General features: G+C 41.4%; 1 protein-coding gene across 1 annotated transcript in view; it reads right to left on the reverse strand.

Moving 5' to 3' along the window:
- The window catches only part of SLC9A7 (solute carrier family 9, subfamily A (NHE7, cation proton antiporter 7), member 7), a 49,247-nt gene that overhangs the window by 18,935 nt on the left and 14,866 nt on the right, over nucleotides 1–15,446 (reverse strand). The window contains exons 6-13 of the mRNA XM_009882117.1: nucleotides 14,210–14,315; nucleotides 13,737–13,866; nucleotides 11,901–11,904; nucleotides 10,100–10,210; nucleotides 9,666–9,754; nucleotides 9,437–9,550; nucleotides 6,828–6,939; nucleotides 5,302–5,455 (exon numbers count right to left, since the gene is read on the reverse strand). Of these exons, the coding sequence (XP_009880419.1) occupies nucleotides 5,302–5,455; nucleotides 6,828–6,939; nucleotides 9,437–9,550; nucleotides 9,666–9,754; nucleotides 10,100–10,210; nucleotides 11,901–11,904; nucleotides 13,737–13,866; nucleotides 14,210–14,315 (820 nt within the window). The remainder of the gene's footprint in view (nucleotides 1–5,301; nucleotides 5,456–6,827; nucleotides 6,940–9,436; nucleotides 9,551–9,665; nucleotides 9,755–10,099; nucleotides 10,211–11,900; nucleotides 11,905–13,736; nucleotides 13,867–14,209; nucleotides 14,316–15,446) is intronic.

Below are 15,446 nucleotides of genomic sequence, written 5' to 3' on the forward strand. Positions count from 1 at the left end.
AAAGACAACTGGAGAAAACAGTGCAGAAAAAGATATGGTGAAAGGAAACAGAGGGCAAGGGACAGTGCCTGCGTCTGTGCATCTGCTCTTTCAAGGGCAGCAGAGAGCAGCGAGAAGGCAGCGAAGGTTCCAAGTTTCACAATAATAGAAACAGGCTGCAAAACAGAAGGATGTAACTCCTATCAGACATCCCCCACTCCAGTCCGGAACATAACACAAGGCTAGATCCCAGCATCAACACTCGCCTCCTGCCATCGCAGCACACTGATGAGGCACGGTATTTAAGAAACACACGCTTTATCATTGGACCACCCTGGGTAAGACAGAGTATAACCTGAGACTGCCACCAAGCTGTCAGTTTTACCACCACCCCAGATAATAGGTCACATAACAGCTATGTGAGAGTTCGTGTTTCCAGATTTATTTATTTTTTTCAGTTTGTTCATATAAAGAAAAAAAATCACTAAATAGAAAGCTCTTAAAAAGATTGTGTTTGCAGAACCAGACATAAGGCAGTAAATATCTACATTGACACTGTCTGTGCAACATTTAGCTTTTATGGCATAAAGATACCTAAAATATTTTAAATTGAAAGATATAGTGCTTTAAGACTTAGAAAAATGTTGCTAAGTATAACTGAAATTACTTCATTAAAACAAACACAAACTCTCATTTGAAGCAGATTATGAAGGACAGGAAGGCATTAATCTACATGTTGCTTCATGCAACATGAAAAGAACCAGGTCAATAACCTCTAATGAAAAATGGAAAGCATTATTTTGCAATACAAATGCTAGGAGTTCCCTTTTTTCCTGTGACAGATAAATGAAACTGTAAGTCAGCTACTTTTCTGAAAAGAGGAACTTTGCCAGTGGTTTTGATTTACAGGGCTCTTGAGTTTGCTGAAATTGTTAAAACTTCAGGCAGGAAATTGTTTCTTTGTTTTAGTCTCAAAAGGATGAGACTATATTTTTAAGATCCAAGTCATGCTTTAGTTTCTAAGAAAAAAAAATATCTGCTGCTAGAAAAGTATAACTGTTTACCCCTCACATGCTTGGATATGTCTCACTGGTAGACAGCCAAGAAATTCAAGCACATGACATCATGGCTTTAACTCCAGTTTCTGGTGTTAATTTTTAACTTGCTTAGCATCAAGCGGCAGAAACCAAAAGCATTTAAAGATCCCATTATTTTTTTACTCTGATTTTGCTGTCATGACATCACTTTCCCAATCAGTTAAGCAGTAAACTAAAGTTAAGTCTCTGCTACAAACCATAGTGTCCTCTGCTTAGCCCTACATTTAAGCCTGATCAGCAGACCTTGGTACACAGGCAACATACTCTAGCTGAAAGACACCTGCTCTTCTGATTACTTGAGACATTCAGAACAGAGCAAGGGGAGGCAGAGGGCACCTTTGCCTATTTTCCTCCTTATACTGCTTTTTACTTTACCTAAACTTAATTTTCATGTTTGCCTCTCCATCCCTTACCTACTTTTAATACATTCCACATCAAGGGAGAGAAGAGACCACCAGGAGTAAACAACAAAGCATGCATCCCAATTGCTATGCAATTAATGATGCGGGCAGAGGCACCTGCCTCTGCGTCACAGCAAAGCAATTCTGGATCCTTGTGTAGGCATTGTCCCATGTGTGCACTCAACTGCCTCCCCATGAACATAGTGGTATCAAGCCAGGCTGAAAGTCTTGGCTGAAGACAGCTCTCTGGTACCGTTCTACTTAAATCGTGCAGGCACAGGCTTAAATAAGACCCTTTGATGCTGAAGTCTGCCTTAGCTCCTCTGACTTGCCCTGTACAACAGACACGTGCCTGCAGTTCCTAGGGAAAAAGCTGAGCCCATCGCAGTGCACAGGAACTGTTGAAGGGTCCACCCAGAAACCCCACTGATGGGCAGACCAGTACCCACAGGATTACAGTAATGCCACTCTGCCACCCAATGACCAGTCAAGCTAAACCAGCCTAAAGGGTCAGTCAGCTTGGTTGACTCTGTTAAAGCGAGCCCTTGTCTTCTCCTCACCTCCAAACTGCAGCGAGGCCAACTACTTCATGAGGACTTTGTAATGGCTGACTGGCTTTCCACCTTCCCTTCCACAAAGGCAAAAGAGCTCCAGGATACAACTGGTGTGAACTTCACACCAGAGCTGGACTTTTAGGAGTCCACACAAATCCTGACATTGAAATCCCAACACACAAACGGCATTAATTTCCTCTGTCCCTTCACTTAATCTAGGAAGAAAACCACCTTTTATCTTTTAACCACTTTTCTGCTAAATAATCCTGTATGGGAGCACTACTTATTTCCAGCCTCTTGCAATCTAATCCAATGGGCAAGTGCCAAAGCTCAGAAAGCATCCCAGGCCACGCCAGGGACCAGTTCCTACTGTACAGCCTTAGGACTGCATCGGCACTCTATGCTGTGCTGCTGAGCGAGGAGAGGGATGGAAGAGAGAAAAGCAGCATATTTCTAAAATTCAGCTGGAAACTAAATTTGTCCCTTTCTGAAATCTGTAAGGTCAGACAGGACTTCTTGCTTTCCAGCAGAAAGGGCTCTATCCCAGAGGGTACTTTACCAGCACTAATTCTTGATCAGCTGCACACGGCTGCCACCTCCTGGCCCAAATCTGATTGCAGATCTGTCCCAATCTGTCTCAAAAAGTGCAGTCCCCATCATTACTAGAGCAGTGCCTATCAAGGCAGCCGTCGGCAGACCCATGCAGTTTTCTAAAATACTTCCTATGTAGAGTTCCCTTGTTTACATGATATCCTTCCCTTAAAATGGAAGTATTTATTTCCTGTCAGCCATGCCAAACAAAAGACAATTAAAACTACTGCTTACTAGCAAGGATGGGCAAATCTCCCAAAGAAACTACAGGTAAGTGCTCAAAACTATGGTTTGGCCAACTGCCTTTTGGCAGCTACTCCTCTAGGAACAGTATCATAGCCTTTCCAGCTGTTCTGCCTTGTTGGCCACATTAAAGATTTTTACAAGTATAGCCAACTCGAACAGCAAACATGGAATGGTTGAGGTGTTAAGCCCTTTGTCCCTTCAGGAGCAACTCATCAGCCAGGCCCATGGAGTCTCATTACTGAACCAGATTAGTCCTGGTAAAGGAATAAGTGCATATTCTTCAATGCTTCCACAAACCGCTTCCAAGGCTCAAGGAGGGTGTGGGGGGAGTTAGCCAGGAGCTAGACCCCATGCTAGAATTCAGTCCTGTCCTACTGCTGACAACTGAAGGAGCCCTGTGGCAGAGGTAATGGTTGGTTGCACTCAGAAGCTGCCTTCTGGTACAAGCAGGCTGAACACAATTCTTCTTCACTGAGTTGTGTAGCAGTGCATCCTGTCCCTTGCTGGATGACAAGGTTTGAAGGAAACACCCAGCTATGCTCCCTCAACAAAAGAGCTTCAGGCAGCAGGGCAGAAGGCTCAGGATGCCAGCACCTACAGTGAGAGCTGTTTTGATGACAGTTAGTTTTGTTGACCTTGTTGCAGCCATGCTTCAGAAAGTGCTTTGGAGTCCACTCAAGTGGAGATCAGACAAGGGACATCCTCACAATGGCCATTGCAGAGGTTGCAGGCAGACCTTGGCAGACTTTGCCCAGCCATGGCAGACTGCAAGAAGCGTTCTTACCTGTGTGCTGCTGGTCAGAACTCATCTCCTGCTCCCTTGTACCCCACACCTCAGACAGTCTATGCACACTGCTGGTTACACAGACACTGCACCTGCCCTACTTGCAAAGTTGTATTAGTACAGCTGTTTCTTATATACCACCATCAGACAGAAATCTCTTTCTGTTGTCAGAGGTGCCAAATGGAAAGCTGCATGTGGCACCAATTCCAAGTACCTTTTTTAACTCGACACACAGCTCTCATGTGGGAACGGAAACCAATCAGGCTGGGCTTGGAAATATCATTATGATGTGGTATGTCACAATCATTAATGACATCTGCACCGGAATTGGTTTCGTTGTTGACTTCACATCAGGTGCTGCATTACCTGTTGTTAGCAACACAACCTCAGAGAGCCTGACTACATGGAAGTGATGCACTCACCAACCATCTGGATCTTGCATTTAAAGACAGTTTTAAAGGACAGAAATGGATTTAATTTTGCATCAAAAAAAAAGGAAACCATGATTTCCCAATGTTTGCTGTTAGTCAGAGCTGAGATACTCTAAATCACTGCTGTAATGCTTGTCTCCAGCTGGAAGTATGCTGTCTTCAATGAGAGAAGTTCACAAGCATTTCTGAGAGTCCTATCCATTTTTTTTTTCCAACCTAGAAAGCACCTGCTACCTATTGCCATAAGCAGTTCACTTAAGTTCTCCAAAACCAGGACCAATCCCTAACAATGATCAGTTCTTCCAGAGACTGAAACTGTTTTTACCTAGGATTGTTTCTTCCTATCCTGTCACAAGACAATGGGATACAAGTTTTGGTTAGCACAATGAGAAAGTAAGACCGTGTAAGCTTCCAAGTGCCAAAGAGCACAAATAATTTACATATGAGAAACACACTGAAGGGTTTTGTAAAGCATGTATTGTTTTAGTTCTACTCTATTTTCCTTTGCTCCCCCAACTGCCAAAGCTTTCACAGAATGACAACATGTGTGGTCTTTAATAATGATTGATTCACGATTCTTTAGCACTTCTGTTGATAAGTATCCTCAAACATGAATGTACTTGCAGCTCAGAAGCACTGAATATTGGCCAGGTTTTACAGACAAACATCTATAATCATGCCACTTACCATTTTCACAGGTCCCTTCAAGACAGGAAGAAACACACCTAGAAGACTAGCAAGATCCCCTTTTATCCTAGTTGATTAGACGACATCAGGTTTGTTTGGATAGATGTTTAAAGTGCATTCAGTTTAGCACCACCCACTAAAGACTCCATTTAACTTAAGCATAACAGGCCAAAAGCCAGGGAAATGTCTTAATATAATAGGAAGAGAAGTTTATATGGGACTAGATAGATTAATTCTTTCTTTTCAGTAAAGGGGTTGCTGTATCAGGCAACACTATTCCATACCCTACCGGGCTGACAAAGACCTAGATACCTACTTGCAGAGCATCAGAGAGCTTTAGTTAGACTGAATCCCAGCAGCATCAGTACATTTTCTTCACCAGCCTGCACTAGCACCTTCCTCTAAAAAAACATGATGTTCTAAATACCTAGAACACCTCTAGCAAGCAAACAAGTTCTGTAGGACTATGCCTGATTAGCACAGTTGCTGCTTGAAAAGTGAATTTTCCCCAGTGTACAGTTGCCTACTGACCTGATGTTCAGCCACGACAGCATGGGAGTCGTTCCTCCACCGACAATCCACACAGTGAAAAAGACGATGAGGAGCGTTGTTGAGAACATCATTTGATGTGAGTAAGTAGCAGTATCTCGTATAGCCAGAGCAAACGCCATGGCTCCCCTGAGACCTATGCAAAAGAACGAAATAACAGGGCTTCAGAAGTGCAACCGTGCCTATTTAAAACAGCATCTTTCCTTGCTCCCTCCCTGCCATGCAGGCACAAAGTGACAGGCAGAAAGCACTGGGCTTCAGCAAGTTTTAATTCCCTCAGTTTCCCTGATAATGTCCTGGGATAATTTAGAACATAATTTGCCCTGGTAGTTTTCTGTAACTTATAGAATCCACAAGTGCTAAGAAAAGGTGTAAATATTTCCAGAAACTAACAGAAACAAACAAGTTGTGGACAACAGCAAAACATATTATGGAAATCAAGCAGCTCCCTGAATCCAGATGAAAATGCACACTTTTCCAGTTGATTCCATAACTGAAGCATGAGTTCTTGATAGGAAGTTGTTAGCAGCTGTGAAAATATTCTAGTTAATAACATGTTCGCAGGCAGACTATATTCCTCCCCCCCAGCCCCCGGCCCCAATTATGAAACTCCAGTAGCAAAGACAAGCCACGGCATTTGGCCATCTGCAGACTTCTTTAGTAAGGGATGGTTAAGGTAGGAAGGCACCTCTAGAGATCATCTGGTCCAACTCCCCTGCTCAAGCAGGGTCACCTGGAGTAGGTTGCCCAGGACCACATCCAGATGGCTTTTGAATATCTCCAAGGATGGAGATGCCACAACCTCTCTGGGCAACCTGTACCAGTGCTTGGACACAATAAAAAGTGTTTCCTGATGTTTGGAGGGAAGCTCCTGTGTTTCAGTTTGTGCCCATTGTCTCTGGTCCTGTCAATAGGCACCACTGGAAATAGCCTGGTTCCCTCCTCTTTACACCCTCTTGTGTAACAGAGGCATCCCTGGCACTTCTTGAGGATGCACATGCTTAGACACACAGACACACACTCCCTGATCTGCTTTAAATGACAAATTCGAACAGTTATCTGAGTGAGAGAAATCGTAAGGGAGTTTAAGTCAAATACCTTGCATCCTCCAAGTAAGTGGGAGAGGGTACTCATAAATACACTTCGATTTTCTCAGCAGATACCTGGTTTTGCTCAACATGTACATCATCTCAGCTAGAAATAACCTTCTGGAAGGGATGCATCCCAATTCCCCCATCCCTTTCAGATGCACTTCAAATGAAAACACTCTATTCCCAACATGAGGTGACTGCTTGCTGCCAGCAGCTGGCATTTCAAGATGTCACTTTTCCCAGACATGACATGCTTTCTGAAAAGGCTGAAAGATAATAGTTGTTGCAGCACGCCATCATCTAAGTCTTCTATTCAGGATACATGGATGTGGATCATAAAAGCAGAAGGTAGTACTATAAATTGCTTATGAATTAAAAATAAGATTTTTTTGCTTTACCAAACATTTTTGTCTTTACCTGAAAACATCATCATGTGCTGAAAGTTCCAGTTGATCTTATGCCTTCGGCCCAGATTCAACAAGAAGGAGAGAGGGTAGATGTGTGCAGCTCTGCCCAAAAAGATTGCAATCTGTTCACAGCTGAGGGTTAAGGATTTCACTTTTCTGAGGTATCCACTCTTGGGTACCTGGCTCTAACACGAAGCTTCTGTTTTAGTGAGAGGTTTACATCATGATATCAAGTGTTCTTGTTATCTCTGTCTGTACAAAACAGACTTTCACCAATCATGTACATACAGAACTCATTGCACATAATGCAAATTTTAACTAATATAAACAAGTTTTTTAATGCAGTGAAATTATATCTAGTATTAAAATTACCAGTTGTACAGACAGAATTTACTGAAAAAAACATAATCCCACTTTTAACAACTATCACCGCCACCATTCAATTATGTGTTTCAGACCAACAGAAATGCAGTCCTATGCACAGAAGAAAAACCAAGTGGCCACTCCATTATGACTCCTGCAGAGGCAAAATCTGCTACTGGCTGGCAAGCACTTAAGAGTACAGAGTTACTAGGATGACAAATCCAAAAAAACCACTTGTCAGCACTAGAATGAAGTTCAAAAGGAGTAGTAAAAGACTATTGCTGGAATTCATGACAGTAGGCGGCAAGCTCCTTCCCTCCCTTACTGTGGTGTAAAACACCCAGTGGGGTTCCAGTGAAGAAACAGAAAACTGAATACACCCTCCACCATCTAAGGCACACTTTGGGACAAACTAGAGTGACGTGCTGAAATCCTACAAAACACCAAGACAACCAGAAGACCACCAAACATTGATCATTTGCTGCTGAGAAAACAACAACAGAAGAATGAAACAACTCTCTTATGGAAAAGAAATAAAACCATGTAGGAGCTCTAGACACTACTGCATTGCTGCCACAGCTAAAGTAAAGCAACACTGTCTGCAGAAAATTATGTCTCCAAGAAAATAAGATTTTGATTTATTACTTCGTACAAAAAGCTTCATGTAATTATTCCAAACAACTTTTACAGCAGTCCTTTTGAGGACTGCAGAAATCAGACATCAGAAGCCATCACGACCCATGTACGTAGGAATAATGGCTAGGATTTTGTCAAATCAGAAGCCATCAGACCCATGTATGTAGGAATAATGGCTAGGATTTTGTCAATGACACTGAGGCTTTAGCTCTGCCTTTGTAGTCTAACTTTTCTCTTTCTAGAGCTAACATTTTGCTCCTGCAAGGTGTTAACTCAACGGGGACAGTAGCTGTTGAGGCAAAACACGGGTGCTAGTACTAGCTCCCCTCTTCACAAAGGTAGAAAAACACTCAAGAGGCAACAGAGGTTAAGTGCAGTAATAGAAAAAGGTGTGAAAAATGTAATAAAAGGTAGGTCAGTAGGAAGAGAAAGGAACAAAATAAATAGTGAAAACAAACCCAAGACAGTTGGCATAACCTGAGACAGGACAGAAGGCCACATCAAAGATGAAAAATTACAATTCTTAGTATACCAGATGCAAGTATTCTGTTCCTGTCTTTATCCGACAGCTGCAGGGCTCTAGAGCATTTTTTAGGTCAGAAAAATGGATGTGAGGAGACACAGAGGAAGATTTATTATTGTTTCAGGAAAAAAAGTAAATGGCCAAAGGAAAATAAAAACAAACATGATAAATTCCTAGAAGCAGTAGAGAGGTGAGAGAATACAGTGGAAATAGGAGAGAAGAGAAATACGTTCCGGATTAGGCCATCTTTATCTGTCCTGGGCTTTATCTCATTGCCAATAACCCTACTCCTGCAGCAGCAGGCAGAGAAAAAAAATCAATACTGGAAGGGTAGCTCCCATTGTTTCATGTGCACTTTTATTTGCTCTAAGTTTCCAAGCAGCCAGGAATACAGTGAAGAAATAGGTACATAAGCTATTCCAACAGTGGCAGGGTGCAGAGAGAAATCTAGTGATTCCCAGCGTACACGAGCGTGACTACTACAAGTGTTCAGTTCTGGGGAATTTGAGTGCCAGGTACCAAGGTCACCCAGGGACAACGGGAACTGGATACCCACCTCCAACACCAGCACCTTTCAACAGTGTGTACCCTTCATGTCATGGTCTGCACCATAGCTCAGTTCCTTCCTCCTCCTATCACCTGAGAACTTGACCTCTACCTTTGGGGCATTGCTCAAAGATATTCTGTTCAACCATGATTCTCTATTTACTTGAAGTTTGTTTGCTTTCTTCAAGGGACCGTTGGAAGTAAAGAGAAAAATGAATCCTTCCCAGGCCCCCAAAGTTCAAATACAAGAGCAATACAAGCACTGCTGGCTATCAATAGACAAGTCACATAGTAAAGCATATCCATTTATCTATTGAAACTGTATTACTTCTAACACTTGCTCAGGTGCAGAACCAACAACTGTGTGGCACAGAGGCCTCAGAGATTTAACGTAAGGGGTAACCAAAGATTCTTCTCAAAATTCTTGTGCCTGCAAGACATGAAGGAAACTCAGGTCAGCTGCCATCCTCTATTTGGTAAAGCCAACAGACACCACAATTTTTCAGGAACATATAAGACAGAGAAACCTCACGCAAAGCAAAAAAGGATACAAAAGCTCCAATGATGAAAACTGGGCTGAATATGTGTTTCTGGAAAGTAAAGAGTGCCAAACCCATATAAGAAAATATGAAGTTCTCTGCCAGGAAGTGCAATACCTCAAAGAGCTAGGGAGAACACAGCTACATGTTAATGGCCAAGTAATAAAGCTGCTTTTCAAAAACAATAGTACACAGACTACTACAACAATACAATGTACAAAGAGGTGAAAGACAGTCTTGCCTGCTTAGTGCGACTTCTTGATTCAACCGACAAATTATTGTATGTATAGTGCGCCTGGGTAATTCCACAAAAGAGGACAGCCACCACACCTGTGAACAGAATCACATGTGAAAATCAGCTTGTTTACTGTGTGAGCTCAACATATTTACCCTTTTCAAGCTCTATTAAATTTATACATCACCCTTAACCTTGAGATTTCATCAACTGAGTTAGATTCCAGGTTGGAATCAGGGGGAGTTGGGTGTGTGAACCAAAGCAGTGCTTTTAAAAGCCATACAGTGAGCTGCACATTGAATGGCATTGTACAGAACACAGAAAACCTTAAAGCACCAACATCTTGTTTCTCATCAGAAGGTTTCAAAGAGAAAGCGGAAAAAGGGCTGCTAAGACACACAGGACTTCTGTCTCCATATGCTTGAATCCCAAGAACTCACCAGTAAATCCACAAGCTTCTGCAAGCAAGAAAGTGCTCCAGGACATCAAGAAGAAGAGAGCCGTTTCCAGCAGGGGGAAGCAGTGCAACTTCGTAAACTTTGTCACGTTAAGTCATTTGTTAAGGGATCAAAACAATAATCCTTTGGCTTCTCTGTACCCAGTATTTATGAGAAACACTTTTATGTGCTAACTGCTAACTGGAAAATAAAACACTTTTAGTGCTGAAAAACATCAATTCCATCACATCAAAACAAACTTCAGAATCAAGGTCTCCCCTTGCAACAGTCAGTTGTGGATATTTTTGCTGCAAATCCATAGCATAACAGTGGCCCCACCTCTCTGAGGTAATATCTTACTCTATGCCACGTTTCCCTGCAAAGTGCCAACAGGGAAGGGATATATACCTGCCATTCCTTTAGATTGTTTTGTTTTTGGGGGGAGAGGGGTTGTTTGTTTGTTTTGGGGTTTGTGTCCCCGCAATCTTTAAATAAAGCATAAAATCCAGTCAGAAGCATTTAATTCACAGGGCTGTTCTCGACTACAGCATCCCTAAGATGAAGTAGATTCATCAGAATTTTTCTGCTCAGATTTGTTGACAAGTCTTTTTCAGCAAGCGTGGCTACTTCTGAACTTTTGATGCAAAACAGAAAGCCTGCCTACGGCAAAATATATTTCCTCTTCTTGTGTTGATGTGCTTTATAGTAAAAGCCAACTCAAACAGAGCAGCTCAGTCTTTCAATGGGAAGGAAAAATAAGTTCTTCTTCCAAAGGAGAGCAAAACTTGAGGAATGTTAAACACACTGAATTAACAGTTCATATAGCTACTGAAGAAGTGGAACAGATTTCAGTAGCGCTAAACATAGCTCTTCACGTACTACAAAAAAGTTGTTCATGTGCTTACAGATTTTTGGGGGTTTGGTTTTTTTTCCCCCTGATCACTACTCTGACAGAAGGTAAACACTAAACAGCTCACTATACCTGAGGTACAGACATCTATGCGCAACTCTACTAGAAAACACAGAAAGAAACAACAAGCCACAAGTGACTAACAGAGGCAAACAGCTGGCAGCATTTCAATGGGAGCCTGGTTAGGATAAAGCAATCCTGAGGCCAGCCACCCACTCCTCACCCACACCTACTTGTGTTGGCATTCTCTGCTAACTTGGAGGAGGGCGAGGGCTCTGTAACACATACTCTAGCCGCACCTTCAGCTGCGACCCTGCTTTGTCAGAAGGCTGCATTCTGAACAAAAGCCCAAACCATCATAAAAAAAAGTATATATATCTCCATGACAGTTGATGTTACACCAAATAAGACTCGACAATTTTTTTAAACAGCTGTTATTCTCCACGCAGTCATTTCTCCTTATAAACCATCTCTCTAAAACTTTTGAGGACGTACTGTCACACTGAGCTAGATTCCTCCCCACCCCCCCGACCCTAAACAGCCTCATTTTGTAACATCATGCTTCTTGAAGCAGCACCATCCACCCGAGCAACAGTTAGAACGCATCTTCCCACAAAGCACTCTGATAATTCCACTGCACGTTTATCCCCGTGCCCGCCTCAAGGGACATTCATGGATGCTTGGGAAACCGGATCGCCACAGCCACTCCAAGAGAGAGGAAGAGGTTGCACCTTGTTCCCTTGAAGTTAGGCAAGAGCGTTTGTCAGAACAGATTCCTCATTTTCAGTCTCTTCTGGGAGCTTTGTGAACCAAAACTCTTTATTCACCTTGCTATTATTGTAAGCAACCATATCAAAACATTTAATTAAATCTGAAATGAAGGCCTGTGTTCATCATTCTGGAGAAAGAGGAGCGGGAGAGAAAGGTAAGGGAAAAATCATCTTATTATTTCATATAATAATTGATCAAATTGAAGTATTAATTAAAATCAAATTATTATTTCTGTTTTCTTAATTTAAACATTAAAGCAAAGACAACTTTCTTTATTCCTTAGGCACAGACTTCTGCTTCACTTCACCCAGGCAGATTCTGCAATTTAGAAATAAAATACAAAGTGGTACAATACCTTAACTGTTATAAATATAACCACAGACAGTGATGCCAAGACAGCTTGCTGAAAGCCTGAACATATATTATCTGCATCATATTTGGAAACTAAGTGTTCTGCCTGTTTTCAAAGGACAATGCATGACTGCATGAAACCCCTCACTCTTAGAGGTACAGTTATAGGTACTTCACAGCTACAGGAATAACAGTCTATTCACTTCATGATGTAAGTTAGGTGTTTTAATCAGCTATGAAGAGTAAAATGCAAATTTACAGTTTGCTTCTACAGTATTGCATGACATTAATTATTTTTCCAAAACACAATAGTTATGATTGTATAACTGAGCATCAATTTAAGGATTTTGTTTTGCTGTTTTCTTTAAAAAAAGAACAAAACACCCCAAACAGCCCGCAGAAGCTGTCTTCCAAACTGCCTTCCCGCTCCCAGCCTCATATGCCCTGAGCACAAACATTAGAAACAGCAAGAACCAAATGCTGCTTCAGAAGCATGATTTTACAAAATGGATCTGAATGCATTTCAGCTGTAATTAGCAGCCAACCAGCAAGCCAAAACCACCACAACAGTATTTGATCAGCTAGAGCTATGGATGGCTGGTAGCCTAAAAGCCAGACAAAGAATGATGGTTCTGGGCCACACTGATTGCAGAAGAGTGGACCTGGAAGACCAAATGTTAAAGCATCACAGCATATCTTCCCCTTATAACTGAAAAGTTACCATTATGCAGATAGGTATCAGACAAATCTGCAAGGTGTGTATACAACAAGACACAGCTGAGACATTATTAGTTAAGATGAAGAATCACAGGTTCATTATTATTGTATAAAGTATCACGTTATACCCCTTTTAGATCAGTTTTCGGAAACCTAGGCAGATCAAAGCAACCTGGGATGTATACAAATGTACTAGCTAGTCTAAAAGCAAAAAATTTTTTATTTTTTCCCTGAAGAAGCATCACAATTTCTGGAGCATGTCAGGCTTAGTACGGTCTAGTACCTGAGCCTAAAACAAAACCCACACAGATTGCTGCTGAGCACCTTAGACCTCTAATCAGACAGTGGCAGTGAGCTTCAAGAGAGCAGGACAGGTCATGTTATGATGTTAACTTGGGTAGAGCTACAGTCTTATCCAAGACACACGACATCAGATTTCCAGCAGAAAGGTTAAATGCAGGACTGTCAGAAAGAGCCCTGTGGGGTCAGAAATAGCTATTAATAATTTTGCCGACACCAGAATCAAACACCAGTTAATAGTATGAGATGTCTTTCAAGCCTAATAGTAAAAACCACCTTTTTTTCATTTCCTAAAAAGAAAAAGAATATCAGGACATGATCATTTAGGGCCTCCCATTAGCCTGCAGCATGCAGGAACATCACTAAATTTCTAGGGTGGCACAGTTTTGGAAAAAATGCGATTTCTATGTCTAACTATATGCTTTTCTATAGACAAAGGTTACATGAATACTGATCACGTTTTCACATTCAGATTAAAAACAAGCTAGTGTCAACGTTGCTATAGTTGGAAAGAGGTGAGCCCTGTTAGTACCCGAATGTAGCGTATAGTCTGGAAGAGCTAAACATGAAAAAGGATATCAGAGCTGTCACAACCCCTGTCACTGCTCCCATCATGAAAGAGCCACTGAATATCCCCAGGAAAACACCAACAGACTTGAAAAATGCTGCTGCATCAAAAGCATGGGTATTTTCACCTGTTGGCTGGTAGGCAACTATAGACCTAGAAAAAGAGTAACACAATAAGTAGTTAGAAGTGGCATCCGAAAAGTTTTATTCCATAACAGCAATACCTGAGCAACAGTAGAGACAATCCCATACTGAGGCAAATTTTTTTCTGGTGTATGTAATGCATAAGGGAAACAATCCCATACTGAGGCAAATTTTTCTTTTCTGGTGTATGTAATGCATAAGGGATCTTGTCAAATGTTTGCAATGTTTATTGATTCAGTTCGAGACAATTCATTTAAATATAAAATAACATTTCTTAGAAACACACATTTATTTTAGACAAATACCAAAAACAATTAAGTAATTTCAGAGTAGAAATTCAGGTAGTTACTTACGAAGATAACACAATGGCAACAGCGTCATTCAACACGCTTTCCCCAAACAGAAGGGCGTAGAGATCGACATCGGCATGCAGCTCATTAAATATTGCTAGCACGGTAACTACAGAAAGAAAAGAGAAAAACCACACTGGGTGACTTCAGGAACGACTGCATGAGCTGACAGAGCAGACTTGCCAGTTCACCTAAAGCAACAAAAACCAGAAATTGAAGTACAGGATCAAAATTAAACTGGGAAACAGACTACCCGTGTTTATCTATAGGTAAGCAATTCCACCATCAGTTTTAGGTCAGCTCCATTAGGAGGTGGCTGTGCTGTCCTCCCATCTGCACAGTGTTTATAGGAAAGCCCCCATGATCAAGGGGCATGGAGCAGAAAAAGCACTTCTATCAAAGCCCTGATATTTTTTTGTAGAATATGTACCACATAAGATAATCAACAAAACGTTGTGCAGCTCTTACTGCTTTTAAAGCCTGTATGGGTTGTTGACATAGCTTTATTATTTCAGCCATTGTAAAATAGTTCTAATCACCTTAAATATTCCCCAAAGCATACACTATGCCATAGGAGTATGCATTTGTGCAGAATTTGAAAAGGGCAAGACTGCTAAATATTTATAACCATCCTTTCAAGAAACTTCAGTCTGAGATGAAAGACCATGATCTTGAAGTTGTTCCCATATATGAGCTTCAAATAAAAATCACACGGTGATTTTTTGCATAAATTGTGTGCAACCACCAGCTGTTCAGAGCCCAGCTCAATCACAGGAGCTACTTCCCATTTTCACACAAATCACCACTGAGCACCTCAAATTAGCTGTTTTAAATGTCAAGCTTCATACTTCACCACTCCCTACCCTGGCCCCCGACACACAACAGCTCTCCAGACTGACCTGTCAAGCAGAGACACCTATGTGAGCCTGCTGGAATTTGAAGGATGACCAGATTATTTTGGCAAAAGCTCAAATTACTTTGCCAGAAGAGCATTCGTCTGCTTGAACTTATAAAACATGAAATTCATTTGGAGAAAGAAAAAAAAAATCCCCACACCAAAAGTCCCTAAAAGCCTCAAATATTGCTCTTAAATTATCCAATGTCCCAAGCAATGTAGCTAAATAAGGAAGTCCTGCTATCTAGACAATGTAATAATTTCGCCTATATGCAGTCTTAAACTTGATGCACACTAAACAAAAGCCCTACTGGGGAGAAAAAAAAATATTTAAAGTATTTGAAC

Source organism: Charadrius vociferus, unplaced genomic scaffold (genome assembly GCF_000708025.1).
Source record: "Charadrius vociferus isolate BGI_N301 unplaced genomic scaffold, ASM70802v2 scaffold273, whole genome shotgun sequence".
Taxonomy (NCBI): Eukaryota; Metazoa; Chordata; class Aves; order Charadriiformes; family Charadriidae; genus Charadrius; species Charadrius vociferus.